This window comes from Triticum urartu, chromosome 7, assembly GCF_003073215.2.
Source record: "Triticum urartu cultivar G1812 chromosome 7, Tu2.1, whole genome shotgun sequence".
Classification (NCBI taxonomy): domain Eukaryota; kingdom Viridiplantae; phylum Streptophyta; class Magnoliopsida; order Poales; family Poaceae; genus Triticum; species Triticum urartu.
Genome location: NC_053028.1, coordinates 460,004,572 through 460,025,491, shown reverse-complemented (window position 1 = coordinate 460,025,491; position 20,920 = coordinate 460,004,572). Strand labels below are relative to the sequence as shown.

At 51.2% G+C, this 20,920-nt stretch overlaps 1 protein-coding gene across 1 annotated transcript; it reads left to right on the top strand.

Moving 5' to 3' along the window:
- Window positions 1-8,172: 8,172 nt before the first annotated feature.
- Window positions 8,173-20,676, top strand: LOC125525820 (protein FAR1-RELATED SEQUENCE 11-like). The gene is made up of 4 exons (XM_048690821.1): window positions 8,173-9,385; window positions 16,420-18,231; window positions 18,315-18,380; window positions 18,466-20,676. Exons 2-4 carry the CDS (start codon window positions 18,055-18,057, stop codon window positions 18,925-18,927), a joined length of 705 nt encoding a protein of 234 aa, XP_048546778.1. The 5' UTR covers window positions 8,173-9,385; window positions 16,420-18,054; the 3' UTR covers window positions 18,928-20,676.
- The last annotated feature ends 244 nt before the right edge of the window (window positions 20,677-20,920 follow it).

Genomic DNA, 20,920 nt, shown 5'->3' with positions numbered 1-20,920 from the left:
TTGGCGGAGTATGGAGCGCTCGAGGGAGGCCAGACCTAGATAGGCGCGTTTGAGCTCGTGGCAAAGCCAGATTTCAGGCGAGGACAGGGGGCGGGTGTCTTGCGCGACGTCCAGGCGGTAGATGATTTCACGCGCGATCTGGAGCTGTAGGGAGATGTTGCCCGTGGTGCGCGCCCCCCAGCTCTGGAGGCGGCGGGCCGTGATCTTCATCCGACCGTAGATGCGGCGAAACGGGTCTGGATCCGGCGGAAGGGAGTTCCAAGCGGCATCCACCGTAACGAGGAATCCATCAAGCTTTGGCCAGAAACTCTCGAAGTGGAATCTTCGTTTGCCGGAGCTACGCGGGGCACAATCCACGATGAAGGGACAGTGGTCAGACACGGCCGTGGCCAAACAACGCATCATGTGATGGGGGTTGGCGGTTGCCCAGGATGGGGTGCAGAGCACGCGGTTGTTCCTGACGAGAGTGGGGTTGCTTTGCTCGTTGGACCACGTGTACCTCCTGCCGTGGAGATAGATGTCACGCAGGGCGTGGTCCGCGATGAAGCGACGAAATCGGCTCATGGTGCGTGGGTTGAGGTTGCCGTTGTTCTTGTCCGCACAGGAAGTGATCATGTTGAAGTCGCCGCCCAGAAGCCAAGGGCCGGCGATCATGTCACGCAGATCGTGAAGCTCGGCCATGAAGGCCAGCTTCTCTGCGGTGCCTTGAGGCCCGTAGACCCCGGTGATCCACCATGGGGTAGAGTCGATGGCAGTGGAGACGGTGGCAGAAACGTGAAAGGCCCCAATGATGGGGTTGGCGAGGGAGATGCGATCGCTACGCCAGGCCAGAAGGATTCCACCAGAAGTGCCCGCAGCCGGAAGGAAGTAGAAGTCGGCGAAGGGGGAGCCAAGCGTCTCCACGACAGACAGCGACGAGACTGAATTCAGCTTTGTTTCAGACAAACACACGATACAGGGGTCGGCCGAGGAAACAACGGAGCGCACGGCCGTACGTTTGGCGTGGTTATTAAGCCCGCGCACATTCCAGAACACAATGGATAGACTACGATCCATAAGAACGTGGGGGGGGTGCACGGGGCAGGCACATCATGCCTCGATGAGGCGAGGCGCGGGAGGGGACACTCCGTCGAGGAGGCCGGAGGGGACGGTCCAACCGAAGAAATCCGCGAAGGCGTGGACGATGTCGCTGGCTAGGGGCCTGGCAAAGAGCCTACTGTAGCGCTCAAGCGCCTCACTGGAGATTGGCTCGTTCTCCCCGAGAAGACCGAGGCGGCGAAGAAGGACCCGTTTGGCCTTTGTCTCGGAGTCCAGGCCACGGTCCACCTTGGCGAGCCGGCCGCTGCGACGCGGCGTGAAGTTGGGGGGGAATTCACCACGCTTGCGGCGCACTGAGGGTGTTTCAAGCACAGGGCGGAGCGCGTTCTGATGGAGCTGATATATTCCAGTACATGTTCTGGGACGGGGCAGGAAGCGATCCCGTTGGAGGTGCAGGCGGGGAGCTGCGTGAGGACCTGCATGGGCTGCATGGCCTCGGGGGACGGCGCGCAATCAGTGTTCGCGGGTGGGCCCTGGGACAAAGGCGAGGTGGGATCGGTGGCCAGAGAGGCGATAGGATCAGGCGCGCCGGTCAAGGGCGCGGGCTCGGCCTCGCAAGCCCCAGCGGGTGCAGCAGCCAAATTGGCGACAGGATCAGGCGCGGGATCCGTGCTGACAGGAGTAGCAGGTGGGGCGATAGAAGGGGCAGGCGGCCCCAGGAGCAAGGAATCCTCGGGGATTGGCTGGCGCAGCACCAGAGCAGCATCAAAGGGCGGGCGGACAGGAGGGATCGGGTCGGGCCCGCAGATGACCAAACGAACAGGTGGGCCAGCAGGGGAATCACACCCGTGTGGAGACGCAGGGGCGGAAGGATCCGAGGCGGGCCGCGTGAATGGGAGAGCAGCGGTTGGCGTGGCACGGGTGGGGCTGACAGCTGGCGGCCCGCAGATGGCCAGGGTGGTCATGGGCGCCGTTTGAATAGGCTGTCGCGTAGCGACACCCCGGTCAGCGGTCAGGCCCGACAGCCTTTGACGAACGGAGGGCCCAGAGGTGACGCTGCCAGCGGCAGGATGGGGCCCGAGAATGCCCTGGTAGCCACGGAAGGGCGGCCCGGCGCGCCGGCGACGACGGTGAGGACCCGCGCCCCGCTCCGTGGGGCCGCTAGAGCGGCAATCACCGGCGGGCGGCGGGAAATCATGGCGACGGGGCCAGGCATCGGGGACGGGCGGTGAGGAACCGCGCCCGCCGCCGTCGGAGTCAGCAGGCGGTGGCGGGGGTGGCGGAGAGGGGAAGCGGAAATCCTCCGCGCGGCGCACGTGGATGGACACTGGGAAACGCAGCATCGGGACTGCGAAGCGGTCGACAAGGTCTGGGTTAGCGCCAGAAAGCTCGTCGGGCTCGGCGAGGAGGAGCTCGGACTCGTGCGGGATGGCGTCGTGGTTAGTAGTCCAAGCCGACAGCTGAAAGACGGACATGTCGCTGCCGTCGAGCGTCTTGGGGGCGAGCCAATCGACAAGACAGAAGGGCGAGAGGAGCTGCACGGCGGAGGAGATGTCCCACCTGTTCTCGGGGATGCCGGTGATCTCGATGTCGACAGCAATGCACAGGGAGACGGGTTCAGCCCCCTCGAGGCGGCTCCATGGGTACATGATCAGCCGGAATCGTGCGGCGCGCACGGGCGTGGCGGCGACGACCGCACGGGTGGCCGCGTCGCGGAATCGGAGGAGGAACTCATCAGGGCGCCGCCGGTGGACGGAAAAAGCCGACTCTGGGAGCTGAAAGCGCTCACGCACCACGCGCGCGACGTCGTCAGCGGAGACACCAGAGCAGTTCCCGGCCACAATGGCGACCAGAGCAAGGTCGAGGGCGCGCTCAGCGGCCTCCAGACGCGCAGTGCGCGGCATGAAGCAGACCGCGCCGGCGGGGCGCAAGGCAGGGTGACCAGACATGGGCACCGGCACGGCGCGCGGGCTGGATTGCACGGAGCCGCGCGGTAAGGAGGAAGGCGGATCCAGCAGCGATGGTGTGACCGCGGCGGAGTCAGCAGTTGTTGCCGCGGCGGAGGACGAGGACAAGCGCACCCCCGACTTGGAGGGTGCAGGCGGGTGTGGGCCTGTAGCACTCGAACCCGAGGGGCCAGGGGAACGGGGGGGGGGGGGCGCCGGGCGCAGACGCTTGGCCGTCGGCGCGTCGCTCGAGGGGGAGGGGCGCGGGACGGTGCAGAGGCGGGCGATGTGACCGAAGTGCCTGCAACGACGGCATCGCACGTCCTTCCGGCACTCATTGCGGGGATGCCAGGCGCCAAGGCAGCGCGGGCACTTGTCGGGGAGAGGAGGCGACGGGGAGGAGCGGGGTCGGCGGGGAGGGGCGTCGCGGCGGCGACGGCGCAGGCCACGGGGACGCGGGCAGCGCCGACCAGAGGCGACCTCCCAACCCTCACCGGCGGCCGGGTCAGCCTCAGCCTCGTTCACGACCCGATGCACCTCGGAGCGAGGACCAGGGCACATGGAGGGCGGCGAGGGCCGAGGCGGAGGGGAGGAAGGGGATGGGAAGGCCGCAGGCGGGCACAGGGCGAGGCGGTAAGACCATGCGCCATGAGCAGACTCGGCGGAGGAGGGGCTCGATTCAAGCGAGCGGCGCTCGCGGGGGCGGCCCGCAGCGGCCGGGGACACGGGGGAAGAAGGGGAGGCCATGGGGGCGGTGGGCGCCGGTGCCGGAGCGGCAGCCGGCGCGGGCTGGTGGCCGACGGGGCCGGAGTGGCCACCGGCGGGTGGGCGTGGGGCGCAGGAGCGGTCCAGGAGTGCTTCCGCCGTACACGTACATGCAAACCTCGTTTTCAAAATATAGCTATCTGGTGGTGTAGATGTTGACATATTTTTGATAAAAAACAAGTTTGACTTGGAAGCTGGAACAAAAGTACAACTGATGGAGGGAGTAAACTTGGGCTGATACCGGCAACTTTTGGTGAACCAAGTTGACTTCATGCACGAAAACTGGTCATGGTTAGATTTTTTTCTAGCGTTTGTGAAAACAAAACAAAGCAATGATTGAAAATCAAGTTTGAAGTTAGTGGATGATTGAATCTTTCACCTGGAGTAAACCCTCTCCTCCTCCTCCTCTTGACCGCCACCACGTCCCCTCCTTCCCCACGAGCCCTCCCCCTCTCTCCTCCTCCTTCCTGTCGCCGGCGCCGGCGCCAGCCACGGGCCTGGCCCGGGCTACGTTGGCGGCGGCGGCCCCCGGCCCTTCCCCGTCTAGGGTTTCTCCGGTGCGGGATGGAGAGCTCTGGGCGGTGTCTTCAGGCAGCGGCGGTCCTGCGTGGCGGCACAAGCTGGCGGCGCCCGCCCGATCCAGATCTGGGCCCGTCGGGCCCTATCTGGGCCAGGACGGGCCGGCGATAGGTGTGGCATTGGCGTGGCCGTCAGGAGGCGGTGGCGAGCATCGATGATCGGCGGGGTGCTGGCGGCGTCAACGCCAGCCTGCTGCAGCATGGTCGGCGATGCTTAGCGGGCCCATTTCAGGCCTGGCCGGGTCAGGGGTGGCCTGGTATGCCTCGCTGCCATGTCCGGACGGCTACCGCGGACGGTGCCGGAGGTGCGGGCCTCCCGCACGACGGCGGTGGAGGTGGTTCCCTCCCGCTCGGCCTTGGTGCTGCTACTCCCGTCGCTTGGATCTTCCTTCCGGTCTTCTTGGCCTCATGGTGGCGCTCGCAACGAGACGGCGTTGGTGGTGGCGCAACCGTGATGGCGCATGGTTGGGTGGTGGTTTGGCTGATCGGCTCCGGTTGGCCGGTGGGGTTTGGCGTGCGGGAGAAATCCTTACCGGTTCGTCCGGCTCCGATGCGGTGACACCAGCGGGTGCCACTATCCTTTCTTGGAGGGTGTTGGGAGTAGCTATCCCTCACCTCCCTCCGCGTACTGGGGAAACCCTAGGACTTGTCCGGGTAGCAACGTCGTCGGCGTCGCATCCCTTCTTGGAGATGCTGCTTAGTACACGGTAGATTGGAGCCTCGGGCTGTGGTGGTTTGTTTCCGAAGGGCGCAACGGTCGCGGGTTTTCCATGCTTTGTTGAGCTGCCTTTTTTCTTTTTCTTTGGGCTTGATGTACTGCTCGCCCCAACAATGTGATATGTACAATGATGATTTGCTTTGGAATAAAAAACGGGGGGAAACCCTTTTTCGGCAATCTTTTACCTCGCTAGAAGACCAGCTTGTGAGAAGATGATATGGTTCAGTGTGGAAGTCGCTATGGAAGCTCAAAGTAATGCCTAAAATTCGAATTTCTTACGACCCTGCTTTGCTTCATTGAGCTGAGGCAGAGCTAGTTAAGCTGCTGCCCTTTGTGTGGGCACGAAGAGGAATAGCTACACCATGCTCTGCTCATGCGAGACTGTCGTGGGATGCGGCCTCGGAACACTTTGGTGTGGAACTGCCCCCAACCTGCACCCGACAATTTGGAGCAGACATGTGCTGGAGTTCAAGATTGCAGTTACTGTATTCTGGGCAATCTGGAGCCAGCTGAAGAGATCCATCGAGCTTGTTGATGAACTGGACTATGGAGATGAATGCTCCCCTCCAACCGACACGGAGTGGATTAAGAGTATCTACAGCCGGGCGTCTCAAACCCTCTACAAATGTCCGGGCAGGTCGTCCGGTCACTGTCCGGTCACATTTTTTCAACTTAGACGGATACCTTAAATGGGTCTTAAACGCCTGAACTGACCGACACCCCCATATTCAGCGCAAATATGAGGCGGATATGAGGTGGCCCCGGCACGCCCGGGCACGTCCGCCTGACAAGCCTGGCCCACCACCGACCCCATGGATGTCTCACAAAAGACCTCATCGGGCTCATTGCTCCGAAACCCAAGCTCACTCACTCTCCTCTCTCGCTCCGTCCTTTCCTCTTCCCGCACCGATTTCGATCGAATCCGGCGCAATGTCAAAGCTCCGGCAGCCGCTCCGACGACGAGCTGGATCCAGAGTATGAGCTTGCCCTCCGCATCGCCTTGGAGCGCTCCAAGGTGGAGACTCGGGGCAGCTCTGGATCTACAGCCTCGCCGCAGCTGCAACTTCCCCACTGGCGCTGGCCCCTCCGGGCCCAGGGGCAGCTCCGACAGGCGGCCTGCGCAATCCGCGCCTCCCCTACGCCATCCCCTGGCCCCGCCGGCTACTGCTCCCCCTCGTGGGCAGCGGTGGGTGCTTGTGCTCGCCCCGTCGACCTGGACGCGCACGCCGGAGTCGGAGGCGTGCGCCGCCCACCGCGAGAGGCAGCGGGCAAGGGAGAGGGACGCCGCGGAGAGCTCTGCCCGCTGCCACCGTGGGTTACCGGCGGAGCCCGACGAGGACGAGCGGCTCCTCACATGGGTCTACCGCCTGTCGCTTATGACGACGGAGACGGAAGCTGGCGGCTCCGCTGGAAGAACGCAAAGGCTCTCCGGCTTGCCATCGAGCAGTCCGAGAGGAAGGCGAAGGAGAAGGCGACGAAGACGGCTCGGCTGGCCAAGCTCAGGCGCCAGCAGGACCGGGCCGTCCAGCGCCTCAAGGGCCTCGTCATCGTCTCCTCCTCATCCGACGACCACGGCTCCTCGTCCGACAAATCAGACGATCCTCCACCAGCCGCCGACAGCTACATCTACGTCGACGACCAGAAGGGGAAAGGACCGGCCCGGAAGTGGTGAAGTTCAATTTCATTTCAACTTTTAGATGTAGTATAAAGTTGTCTGTCGTTTATGTGAAGTTTGGTGAACCTTTAAACAACCGTTCATGATCTTTTGGTGAACTATTGTGCTATCCTATGTCTGATTCTATGTCCGATCAGTTGGTCTACGTAGTTTGATCGACGTTGCATGATTTAGTATGGATATAGGGGTTCGGATATGAGGTACACGGATGCGGACGACGCGATTTGAGGGGTCCTCGGTCAGTGCCTGCGGACACGCCCAGACGCGTCCACGTGCGTTTAAGGGGCCGGATTTGCCAAGTTCGATTATAGATGCATGCTCCAAACTGGATTGTGAATGGTGGTGGAGCCTAGGGATAAGTGTGAGCATGGCAAAGTTTAAACTATAAATGTCTAGATTATGCCCAACAAACCACTAGATAAATTCATGAGATCATCTTTTATCAGATCAAAAAAGTGCTGGTAGAAAAAAGAAAGGGATCCATCTAGGGCAGGAGCCCCGTCAGAAAAAGAATCAAAAACAGCCCTTCATAACCTTTTCTACAGTGAAGGATGATTGCAAGAGGGTGTTTTCTTCTACTAGAACTTTTTCAGTCTCGCTAAAAGTTCAGGATTAAGTTTAAAACCAGATTTATGCTTTTCTATAAAAAAGATTTTTTTACTCCCTTCGTTTCTAAATATACATCTTTCTTGTCCATATTGGAATCTCTAGAAAGACTTATACTCCCTCCGTTCCTAAATATAAGTCTGGAGAGCAAAATCTGGCACTCCTAATTTCATGGCATAAAACTGTGGTTAATTTTAAAGGATATAAACTTTGCATACTAGGAACCAAAGACTCTAGCAATACAACCAAATTTCTCCTTTATTTTCCAAATAAAAATGCAAAATATTAATTTCAAACTTTGCTGGTCAACAATACATTCTTCTACAGTATGTGAAACATCGGATTTTTTTGTGCAACACAAATACTTAAAATTATACAAGTCTTAAAAACTTATTTTATATATTTATGTTACATTCAAATACCAAAATGTTTTCTACTCCCTCCATACAAAAATATAAAACGTTGAACTGCAAAAACGTCTTATATTTTGATACAGGGGTAGTAGATATTTTAGTGACCTGCAAAGTTTCAAGGTTATATACTATTGGGGCAAAGCTGGATGGCACAAGTAGAGACAACTAGCACCTACACCAGGGTTTAGAAAGTTCACTCTAAAAATGTTTTCATTGGTTCACAAGAGAACAACCTAGCAGATAAACAAGCGAGCAATGTTATAAATAAGCATATTCGATATTCAAATCCGAAATGAACACATGGGTGCTAGCATTCCTATCCTGCCTTCACAATTTTCGTAAAACTTGGAGTAATCCAAAATGGAGGCGGCCAATTAAGCCATGGTTGTGGAGATACTAGATCGTTCACACGGTCTTCTTCAAAATCGTACACTCCAATATCTCGGCAGCCATCTTTTTCACGAAGCCAGTACTCATCGTCGTCATCGAAGTAAATGTGGTTTGGCATCAGCTGCGGATAGTCTTTCACGGGCAGGCAGGACGAGTAATTGGTCCCTATGAAAACTGCATTGTCCCCCAAGCTATCTCCGGCGGCCCAGGCCCAACAGAGCAGCTCCCCCCCGTTCCTCTTCGCCGCTCATTTCCGGCCGCCGCATGTCTCTGTGCGGCCCCTTGCGCTGACTCAACCTCCCCCTGCTCTACATCGTGACGGAGTGGCGCGATGGAGCTGCGGTCGGGCCACCGCCTCAATCCTCCGTCGTTGTCCGTGCCGCGCCGGCGCCGTCCCTTCCGCTCAGAAGGCGGCGGAACGGACCGGATCAGCGCTCTTCCCGACGACCTGCTCCTCCAGGTACTCGTTCGTCTCCGCTGCGCTCGCACCGCCGCCCTCACCAGCGCCCTTGCCCGTCGATGGCGCGGCCTCTGGAGGTACCTTGCCGAGCTCTCCTTCCGCGAGATCGCGCCGGACGCCGTGGAAGCCGCCCTTGTCCAGGTCGCCAGCCCCACCATCTCCCTCCTTGAGATTGACATACCCGAGGAGCACAGGGACCAGATTGACCCTGCCCGCGTCTCCGCGCTGCTCCGTACGGCCGCGCGGCTGGCGCCCACGGGCCACGGCTCTGGTCCTTGCTGTTTGGGGGAACTTTAAAGATCGTAGGATTCCTATCGAGGTTCCTGTATTCCACCGAGCCACCTCGATCAAGCTGGAAGTGCAAAACCTGTATCTAACACCGCCGGCCCATGGACATGAGTTCCCTGTGCTGGAGAGGCTGTCCGTCGCTGGCTTCTGCTTCGACATGGATGAGCTTATCCAGCGCTGCCCTCGCCTGCGCGTACTAGAGGTCGGCAACGGCTGGGGTCTCGGTAAGATCAGAGTCCACTCACCGACGATCGAGGAGCTTGTCGTGGACTACCCCTATGATGTGTGTGGCATCGACATCATGGCACCTGTGCTTAGGAAGTTCGAGGTGTGGACCTGGATGAGCTTGGATTTCAGCGTGTCGTTCAACGCGCCGATGGTGGAGAATCCATGGTGGGACATCTATTGCAACCTTGAAAATGTCGGGTTTGATGTCTGGCGCTTGCGCAGACTAAGCCCAGGGAAGGAGGAGAGCGGCAATACCCTACGGTTATCCATAGATGCTCCGGTGCGTCCACTGTCCTGCTTTATTTTCCTTTGCTCCAAAATTACATTTTCATGTTAGAATGTTCCATTGGTGCATGACTACATGACAAAACTGTGTTAGCTGATGAAACCATGCAGGCTTCAAATCGAAAGAGGAAGCAGGTATTGGACAAAACTTAATCCATGTATATTGCCCAACTAAACTAAATTACTGCTTTGGGGCGAAAGGTCAACAACACTGCCATGTCGTTGATATTGTGGCTGCCAATATGAAAAGTTATTTATAACTTGATGCTCACCAACTCTCTAGTCATGCCCTGAATTCTCATGCTATTAGTTTATGTAATGCATACATCGCCCTTGTATAAGAGGTCTTACCTGCCTACATGCTCCCATTAACACTTACTTGTTGGGCTAAGTCCCTTCACATGGAGGTGTGTTGGCAGCACAACATCAGCCCACACAAGTCCAACACATATGAACCGTTGATCTGTTCTGCGTCCAACGGTTGTGAGTATTTCTTGGTGAAGGGAGCAAGGAGAAAACCCTAGCCACTCCACCCCTGCTGGTGGTGGCTGCCATTTGTGAGACTGAGAGTGAGAGCACACAAGAGAAAACACAACCTGAGAGAGAGGAAGAAGAAGAAGCAGAGGTTCTGTTCAGATTTGCTGCATCTGAGTAGACAGTATTCAAGCTGGTGGTTGGAGGCTCAAATGTGCTTGGATCGACCCCAAACTTGGTGAGCCCGTTCCTTACTTTGCGTACTTCGATTTGGTTAGCTGGTTTGAGGATTGGGTCAGTGGAGCATCAGATTGGAGAGTAGTTTTGTCAGCTTTGACTGCTACAGTTTCAAAACAGAGTAGTTTTGGGAGAAGAACAGTTTGGGTAGGCAAATGATGTCCGATTGAGCTGAAATTTGGAGGGGATGTCAAGAACTGATGTGTCTACTTGTCTGCCAAATTTGGTGCTGTTTGGTTTAGCGGTTTAAGAACAGTTTGCAAAACACTGAAGGGTACATAAGCTGTGTAAACTCTGGTTTGCTGAAATCTTGCTTCTTGTGGTTGTTGTTGTTGTTGTTGCCGGTTGGCAACGTGGAGAGTGTGTTGTAAACCTCTCTAGAGGTTCTAGAGAAGACTTTGTACTCATCATTCTCATAGTGAAGTTGCGTGGACCGGTCGGTCCACAGCTGTGGTTTTTTACTCCTCAAGTTGAGGAGGTTTTTCCACGTTAGATCCTGTGTCACATGTGCATATTGTTTGTATTATTTCGCTGCTTACTTGTTGGTTGAAGCTGTCCTCAAATTTCATCACAAGTGGAGGGGGCTGTGTAGTGTGCATATTTGCCGTGTCGGTGAATTTGTGCAGCGCATTGTTGCTGTCCAGCCCCAACAAAGTGGTATCAGAGCCTTGGTTTGCTTGTGCAAATTGCTGAGTTTCTTGTGGTGAAAGATGGAAGTGAATACCAGCAAGATGATTCTTTGAATGGTACAAATTATCAAGTATGGAAGGGCAAGATGGAGGACTTGTTGTATGTGAAAGAATACTGGAAGACAATATTCTCCACTGAGATGCCGGAGGCATTGAGGAAGGTCAGTGGAAGGTACTTCATCGCCAAGCTTGTGGGTTCATTCGGCAATGGGTCGATGACAATGTTTTGAATCATATTATTGGTGAGACACATGCACGCACCTTATGGCAGAAATTGGAAGAGCTGTTTGCCCGAAAAGAAGGTACAAACAAGATGTTCTTGATCAAACAATTGATGTGCTTGAGGTACAAAGAGGACATTCTAATTGCAGATCATGTGAATACATTTCAAGGCATTATAAATCAGTTTTCTTCAATGGAAATAACATTTGAAGATGAAGTGAGAGCTTTGCTGCTACTAGGCTCATTACCGGACAGCTGGGAGACCTTTAAGGTCACGGTTTGCAGTTCAGCACCTAATGGAGTTGTCACTTGGAATCTTGTGAAAACCAAGGTACTAAATGAAGAGTCCAGAAAGGTGGCTGAAGCTAGTTCTCCTCACATTCAGAGGTGTTGGTCACTCAGTCCAGGGGGAGAAGTAAGAGCAGAGGTCCAGGTAAAGGGGCAGAAAGAGGTAGGAGCAAATCAAAAGGTAAGTATGCTGATTATGAGTGCCATCACTGCCATCAGAAGGGCCACATTAAGTGGCAATGTGAAAAATGGAAGAAAGACAAAAAGAAAAAGAAGAAGCAAGATCAGAAGCAAGTTGACAGTGATAGTGACATAGAGGGCAACCGAGTTACTGTAGTAGAAGAGGACATCATGCTTGTTATGCATGAAGAAAATGAGGGCAGATTTGGTTCTACTGTTGAGGAGAAGATCACTGTTGTTTCTGATGAAACCATCAACCTTGTGGATGGTGACGAGATGATTTGGATATCGGACAGCGATGCTACCATTCATGCTACATCTCGTAGAGAGCTCTTCACTAACTATATAACAGGTGATTTTGGTGTTGTGAAGATGGGGAACAATAATAGATCAGCTATCATTGGAAAAGGAGATGTGTATTTGGAGACCGCAAATGGTACAAGGTTAGTCATCAAATCTGTGAGGCATGTTGAGGCACTTCGTCTCAATATTATTTCAGTTGGTTTGCTTGATGGAGATGATTACTTGAGCAGTTTTGGAAAAGGGCAGTACAAGCTCACTAAAGGCAACATGATTGTTGCAAGAGGTAAAATGGTCTCAGTGTTGTATGATGTTCATGCTAAGCTCTTTAGTGCTTCTGTCAACGCACTAGAGAAGGATGATCATTGTGCTCTATGGCACAAGAGACTTGGGCACATGAGTGAGAAGGGGATGACAGTGCTAGTGAAGAAAAAATTGTTGAAGGGTGTGAAAAGAGTTCACATCAAGAAATGTTCAGATTGTCTAGCAGGGAAGCAACACCGAGTTGCCTTCAAGACTCTACCTCCTCACAAGAAGCCCGAGAAGCTGGACTTGATACATTCCGATGTTTGCAAAATGCCGGTAAGATCTCTTGGTGGTGCTAAGTACTTTGTGACTTTTATTGATGACTTTTCCAGGAAAGTTTGGGCCTTCACTTTGAGGACCAAAGATCAAGTACTAGGTGTATTTAAGTAATTCCAAGCCTCGGTTGAGAGAGAAACTGAGAAGAAGATCAAGTGCATTCGCACTGATAATGGAGGAGAGTATATTGGGCCATTTGATGCATATTGCAAGCAGCAAGGTATTAGACATCAATTTACTCCCTCGAAGACACCACAGCTGAACGGTCTTTGCTGAGAGGATGAACAGGACAATTGTGGAGAGAGTTGGATGCTTATTGTCAAGTGCAAAGCTACGTAAACACTTTTGGGGTGAGGCTTTGATGACTGCAGTTTATCTTATTAATCACTCACCAAGTTATCCTTTGCAGGGAGATGTTCCTAATAGGGTCTGGTGTGACAAGGACGTATCATATGACCACCTGAAGGTTTTTGGGTGCAAGGCCTTTGTTCGTATTCCTCAAGATGAAAGGTCAATGCTTGATTCGAAGACACGGCAGTGTATCTTTCTTGGCTATGGTGGTGATGAGTTTGGCTACAAGCTGTTTGACCCTATAGCAAGGAAAGTTGTAAGAAGCCGTGATGTTGTGTTTGTTCAAGACCAAACAATTGAGGATATTGTGAAGACAAAGGGGCAGGTTCCTCCTCAGCAGCAGCAAGACATGGTTGATTCTGACCCAGTTCCTGCAGCTCCAGCTCCCGTGCAAGTTGAAGCAGATGCAGAAGATGTACAAGATGATGTACATGGTGGTGCAGGTGAAGAAGATGCTCCCCAGCAGCAGCAACAAGAGTATGATGCTGAAGTTGATGATCCGGATCAGCAGGAAGCACCGGCACCAGAAAGTCCACCAGCTGCTCCACTCAGAAGATCCAACAGGGGTCGAATTCCTTCCAGCAGGTATCCCTCAGATCAATACGTGGTGTTATTATCTGATGGTTCAGAACCTGAATGCTTTGCAGATGCAATGGAAGATGAGCACAAGAAGGAGTGGAAAAATGCTATGCACGAAGAGATGAATTCCTTGCATAAGAATCATACTTATGAGTTGGTGAAGTTGCTCAAAGGCAAAAAAATTTTGAAGAACAAATGGGTCTACAGAATCAAGCAAGAAGAGCACACATCACATTCAAGGTACAAGGACATGCTAGTTGTAAAAGGATTCAACCAGAGAAAAGGCATTGACTATGATGAGATATTTTCTTCGGTTGTGAAGATAACATCCATAAGAGTAATCCTTGGCATGGCAACAAGTCTCAACTTGGAGGTTGAGCAAAAGGATGTGAAGACTGCATTTCTTCATGGTAAGTTGGAGGAAGAAATATACATGGAGCAACCTGAGGGGTTTCTTGTGAAAGGTAAAGAAGACTATCTGTGCAAGCTGAAGAAAAGTCTCTATGGCCTGAAACAAGCACCAAGACAATGGTACATGAAGTTTGAAGCTGTCATGGGGGAGCAAAGCTACAAGAAGTGTAGCTCAGACCATTGTGTGTTTATTCAGAGGTTCTCAGGTGATGATTTCATCATATTATTGTTCTATGTTGATGATATCCTGATTGTTGGCAAGAATGCCTCTAGGATTGCTAAGTTGAAGAAGGAGTTGAGCAAATGTTTTTCTATGAAAGACTTAGGTCCAGCAAAGAACATTCTCGAGATGAGAATTGAGCGAGACAGAAATTGCAACAAGTTGTACTTGTCTCAAGAGAAGTATATTGAAAAGGTACTTCGGAAGTTTAGGATGAAAAATGCTAAAGTTGTGAGTTGTCCACTAGCAGTCCATTTCAAGTTGAGCAAAAAGCAATGTCCTATCACTGATGAGAAGAAAAAGAAAATGCATAATGTTCCTTATGCTTCGGCGGTAGGGAGTTTGATGTATGCTATGGTATGTACAAGGCCTGACATTGCTCATGCAATTAGTACTGTGAGCAGATTTATGTCCAATTCAGGAAGACCTCATTGGGAAGCCGTGAAGTGGATTTTGAGATATCTCCGGGGCAACACAAATCTGAAACTTTGTTTTGGTGGTGGTGAAGCCAAGCTGATTGCTTTTTTAGATTCTGACATGGTTGAAGATGTTGACAGAAGGAAGTCTACTTCAAGTTACTTGGTTACCTATGCAGGGGGAGCGGTGTCATGGCAAAGTAGGCTGCAAAAGTGTGTGGCACTGAATACAAATGAAACTGAATTCATTGCTGTAACAGAGGCGAGTAAAAAACTATTGTGGCTGAAATGGTTCGCTTGTGAGCTTGGTTTTAAGTAAGACAACTATGTGTTGTTTTGTGACAACCAAAGTGCTATCCACTTGAGTAAGAATGCAAGTTTTCATTCAAGGTCTAAGCATATATAAGTCCGTTATCATTGGATTCGAGATGTGTTGTATTCCAAGCAGATGCAACTTGAGAAGGTTCACACTGATGACAATGGGGCTGATATGCTGACTAAAGTGGTGACAAGGAAGAAGCTTGAAGTATGCTGCCAGCTCGCTGGCATGGCTGCCGGAAAGCGGTGAGACCCTCCATGATGTCGGGAGGGGAAGTTTGTTGGTCTAAGTCCCTTCACATGGAGGCGTGTTGGCAGCCCAACATCAGCCCACACAAGTCCAACACATATGAACCGTTGATCTGTTCTGCATCCAACGGTTGTGAGTATTTCCTGGTGAAAGGAGCAAGGAGAAAACCCTAGCCACTCCACCCCTGCTGGTGGCGGCTGCCATTCGTGAGAGTAAGAGTGAGAGCACATAAGAGAAAACACAACCTGAGAGAGAGGAAGAAGAAGAAGCAGAGGTTCTGTTCAGATTTGTTGCATCTGACTAGACAGTGTTCAAACTGATGGTTGAAGGCTCAAATGTGCTTGGATCGACCCCAAACTTGGTGAGCCCGTTCTTTACTTTGCGTACTTCGATCTGGTTAGCTGGTTTGAGAATTGGATCAGTGGAGCATTAGATTTGAGAGTGATTTTGTCAGCTTTGACTGCTGCAGTTTTAAAACAAAGTAGTTTTGGGAGACAAACAGTTTGGATAGGCAAATGATATTCGATTGAGCTGAAATTTGGAGGGGATGTCAAGAACTGATGTGTCTATTTGTCTGCCAAATTTGATGCTGTTTGGTTCAGCGGTTTAAGAGCAGTTTGCAAAACACTAAAGGGTACAGAAGCTGTGTAAACTCTGCTTTGCTGAAATCTTGCTTCTTGTGGTTGTTGTTGCTATTGTTGGTTGGCAACGTGGAGAGTGTATTATAAATCTCTCTAGAGATTCTAAAGAAGACTTTGTACTCATCATTCTCATAGTGAAGTTGCATGGACCGGTCAGTCCACAGTCGTGGTTTTTTAGTCCTCAAGTTGAGGAAGTTTTTCCACGTTAAATCCCGTGTCACATGTGCATGTTGTTTGTGTTATTTTGCTGTTTACTTATTGGTTGAAGCTGTTCTCAAAATTCATCACAAGTGAAGGGGGCTGTGTAGTGTGCATATTTGCCGTGTCGGTGAATTTGTGCAGCGCATTGTTTCTGTTCAGCCTCAACATTACTTTTGTGGTATGTTGCCAAATTGTTGTTCTTGTATTTTTTTCCTATTTCCTTCACAACACACTTATACATTTGCAGACTTATGCACCAGACGCAATTGTTGTCCTTGTACTATGATTTTTTTTATTTCCTTCACTCCATGCGTATACATTCGCAGTTTTATGCACTAGATGCGGCCAGGAACTTCAGTCAAGAGATAGCATCACTTCCCAAATTTTTTGTTCTGCATCTAAGTCTGATAACACGGGGGCATATTTTTGGGCCACTGGTGTTGAATCTACTTGGGATCTGCACTGTAATACAAAAGCTTGAGGTGGTCATAGACAAAGTCACGGTAATTATTCACTTGGGCTACCTGATAAAGGCATTTTAAAGAAACTGCTTGGCTAAGTATTGGATTAATTAATCTCGCAAAAAAAGAGTACTAGATTAATTAGATAAACGCACAAGTTAATTGCATTTTGGTTGTAAAGAATTAACGGTAATTCACTTCTCTTTCAGTGCAGACAAGTATGCCCATCAAATTGTCCTTGTGAGCAACCACAAAACTGGAGAAGTCAAATTATCTCCTTGGCAGCTCTTGAAGAAGTAGAAATAGAATGTTTCGAAGGAACTGGCAATGAAATTGATTTCTTGAAACTTCTGTTCAGATCCACGCCTCTGATGAAAACAATGACCATGACATTGTCCCCTGAGGTTTTACCAACCAGCAGAGGATGCAAGAAAACCTACAGGATTTTTAGGGAAAACCCATCTGTGAAATGCCGTGTTTATCGCAGCGGTGGGGAGGAGGTTCTGTACCCTTGATGGTCAAATGCTTCTGGCTATAATCAGAGATGGTATCCTCAAGCTATGTTGTCTAAGCTTGAACGCCTGCTGTGTGTTACTTAACTTAGCATTCATATTTTGCTGAAGGTTTCAGAACAGTTCAATTAACAGATTTTCTGTTCTGGACGCTGATCGAAATGTGTTGATGTGAATTAACATGCTTGGTTTTGAATTTCCCAGCTTTTTAGCTCTATGATTAACCTGCATATTCCTTAGGCTGAATTGGATATCAACGCTCCAATGGATTAGTAGATGTTTCACATTACGTGGTGGTAGAGGTATTGTTTTTTGTGAGGTAGCAGAGATATAGTCAGGTCAAGACCTAAGGGTGATTTTGGCGTTGCTCCAGCTGACCAGGACTCCAGGAGAGAATGGGGGGCAGCGGTGTTGCGGCTCGGCCACTTCCAGGACTACTCTATGGCTGAAGAAGATAAAGAGGGAGCGAAGATCTGGCCATCTCCTTCGGCTCCCACCATTATCATCAGACCTGCCTCCCCAGAAAGAAATGAAGTTCTTGTGATTTTCAAAGTGCGACAAGATATATTCTTATGGGGCTTGCTTCGGTAGACCCCCCCCCCCCCCCCCCCCCCAAACAAAACGTAGAAGGGCAGAATGGGCATACGGAAGGGCATACATATACGCGGTTGGAAAAAAAACTACCCATCTGGTCGCCCGCCCGCAAAAACTACCCACGATCTAGGCCCGCCCCTATCTTCTCGCCCGCCCATCTGGTCGCCCGCCCGCCGATCACAGTAGTTCCAAAGTGGCCGATCGCCGCCGTCCGAACCCCGTCCGAGGCCACCCTCGCCATCCCAACGTCGCCCGTCGCCGCCCTCGCCGTCCCAACATCGCCCGTCGCCGCATCTCACCGTCGTCCGACGACGCAGACGTGAAGGGCCCGACGTCTGACACCGCCCTCGCCGCCCGAACCCCGTCCGACACCGCCCTCGCCGTCGCAACGTCGTCCGTCGCTGCATCTCACCGTCATCGTCCTACGCCGGGGACGTGAAGGGCCCGACGTCTGACGCCGCCTCCGCAGCACTGTCGTCGAACGCCGGCGACGTCTACACCGCGGGCCAAGGTTTGTCATCTAAACCTAGCGGGCATGGGGCGGGCATGATGGATAGAAGTGAGGTCTAGTTCATGCATGTACTGATTTAGGGTTTAGGGTTCATCAAAACCTCCCGCCGCAGCGCCTCCTCTACGGACTAGGGCATGATTTACAGAACTAGCGTTGCTTTGGGCATGATGCATTGTACTAAACCTAACACACGATGTTTTGCAGTTCTATGAGTTTGGCGTGTTGACATGGACGAAGAATCAGCATTCGGGAGGGACGAGAATGGTACTGATAAGGTGACTAAGACCGATAACGATAATTTGAACGAAGATGATGACAGCAGCGACAACGATTCCGTCTCGTCATATGATATCTTACCTCCGGAGGATTTTGATAATAATGAACATGGCGCAAATAGCGACAACGTAAGTGGCATATATTTTGTTTTTATTTTTGAATTTGCAAAGTATGGCATGGCTAACTATATATTTTGTGTACAAATTTACAGGAAGATGTGGATGTTGACAATGTGCAACATAGTTGGCAGGAATCATTTGCAGATAACTTGAGCCAGGTTAGTTGTTAGATGTTGTACATCGATCAATAGTATGATTTAAATGATAGTAATTGACATATATATTTTCAAATGAATGTTGTAGGAGGAGTCAGATGGTCCTGTACTTGATGACGATGAGAGAGAGATTGATATTGAGGAGGCTCAAAGGGAGCAGAAGATGCTTGAGACACATTGGAAGGTCATGGCTATGACCTTTCGGTCGCAAGGGGATGCATACATATTCTACAACAATCACGCCAGAGAGCACGGGTTTAGTATCAGGAAACAGAAGGTGAAACGAGGTGCTTCGGGAATGATACGGTACCGGCGGTTTCTTTGCTCCAGGGCAGGGAGAAGGCAGAGCAAGTTCATAACCATGGAGGGCCGCAAGCGCAGGCTTAGACCGGAGACTCGTTGCGACTGCGGTGCACATATGGTGGTGAAGCTGGACAGAGAACGTGGCGTTTGGTTCGTCGCATCATTCGTGGATGATCACAACCACGCGATGGCTCGGCCCGACGAGGTTTGTTTTTTGTGGTCACACAGACGGATTGGAGATGGCTAGAGGGCGGAGATATTGGCGATGGAAGCAGCCGGGATAAGAAAGCATATTATAATGGACAACTTCATCAGCAGATACGGTTCGTATGATAAGTGCGGGCTTATCAGGAGGGACATTTACAATCTTTGTTGCAGAGAAAAAACGAAGCTCATTGCAAAGGGAGATGCAGAGACGGCAGTTGGCATTATGAAGAGCAGGAAGGAGAAGGACCCTGAGTTTTTTTTGAGTATGTGCGTGACAAGGAAGGGCGATTGAAGAGTATGTTCTGGTGCGATGCACAGTCGCGGAGGGACTATCAGGACTACGGAGATGTGGTCGTGTTTGATAGCACGTATAAGATGAACAGATACGGTATGCCGTTCGTCCCCTTTGTCGGAGTTAACAACCACCGTTGCACCATAGTGTTTGGTTGTGCCATCATTGCTGACGAGACGGAAGGGACATACGTGTGGCTGCTGCAGACATTTATGAAGGCAAACTGTGAGGTGAAGCCAAAGTCAATAATCACAGACAATGACGCTGCAATGATCCGGGCTATTCGGACTGTCCTTTCAGATGTTTTCCATCGTCTTTGCTCCTGGCATATCGAGAAAAATATGCAAAGGCACCTACATTACAAGTCACTGGATGAGTTCAGATCGCTCCTGTACTATGCCACCTCTCAAGCGAACTTTGAGCAGAGATGGAAAGCTTTCTATGATAAGTGGAAGATGGATAGAACCGAAGAGTGGCTTGACAGGATGTACAGGAAGAGGAGACTTTGGGCAGCTTCATATCTTTCCGATGGTTTTTTCCTTGGTATGCGAAGTAACCAGAGGAGTGAAAGCCTCAACTCCTGCCTTCACCTTCACCTGGACTACGGTATGACAATTGTTGATTTGGTGGTGCATTATGAGAACTGTATAGTTCGTCTGCGTGAGAACGAGGCGTACGATGACTGCGAGGCATTCCAGAAGGAACCACCGTCGGTTACTGAATATAAGGCCCTTGAGGAGCATGCCGCCAAAGTATTCACACCTGCTAATTTCTACATCCTGCAAGATGATTTGCATAAGATGGGTCAGCTGGAGATATTTGAGACGCTCGTGGGAATTGGGCGTCAAACATTCATGGTGACATGGAAGGATAACCACAAGTTCAGGTACAATGTTGTTTATGAACCAGGTAACTCAGAACAAACTATTACATGCAGTTGTCTTAGGATGGTTCGGAAAGGGCTGCCATGCAAACACATTCTGTTTGTTCTCCATCATCTGAACTTAACTGAAATACCAAAGTGTTGTGTCATGCATCGGTTGTCCAAACATGCGAGAGATGGGTTGCCTGTGCAGCGGAAGAGTGATATGTTTGGATGGGGTTGGTCAGGGCCATTGGAGAGAGAACGGCATAGTGCAATAACCATTAAAACCGCAGAAGCTGCTCATGTTGCAGCAAATGATCCTTTCTTGTACGACGAGTTGATGAAGTGTCTGGACAACATAATAGCGCAGAAAAAGATTTCAGAGGAGGAACTTATAGGAAGTAGAAGGTATGCTATGCTGAAGAAGGAGGCAAGTCAGGCGCAACAAGTTGAGCCTGGTATTGGTGATCCTCAGAAAGTTTCGACGAAGGGTGCACCTAAGAAGGGGCGATCGAAGGGGGGCCCCGACGTTACAAAGAATGGTAGGCCAAAAGATTTTACAGAGAAGAAAAGTGGTCCTTTGTGCAGTCTGTGTGGTCTCCCAGGTCATAACAAGGCTACATGCAGTAAGAACGAGAAGTGAGTTGCAACCTTTTTATTTTTGTTATGTTGCTACTTTGATTTTACCAACTATATTTGCTCACCCATTTCTTTATGTTTTGTTCAGGAACTGGGCGTAGAGACGCAGCTTGGTTTGTAGGAAGAATAAAAGTGATCGCACGAGTCATGTCTGAATAACCTATGCTATTTTTATTCGCACATGTGTGCCAGAAAACTTGATTTGTACTGTTACGTGATGATTTGTACTGTTATGTC

Bases quoted from the DNA above. Each gene is read 5' to 3' on its own strand.
- LOC125525820 (XM_048690821.1), top strand. From the start codon at position 18,055: ATGGACGAAGAATCAGCATTCGGGAGGGACGAGAATGGTACTGATAAG. The intron at 18,232-18,314 runs GTAAGTGGCATA...ACAAATTTACAG, and splicing joins ATGGCGCAAATAGCGACAAC to GAAGATGTGGATGTTGACAA. The intron at 18,381-18,465 runs GTTAGTTGTTAG...TGAATGTTGTAG, and splicing joins TTGCAGATAACTTGAGCCAG to GAGGAGTCAGATGGTCCTGT.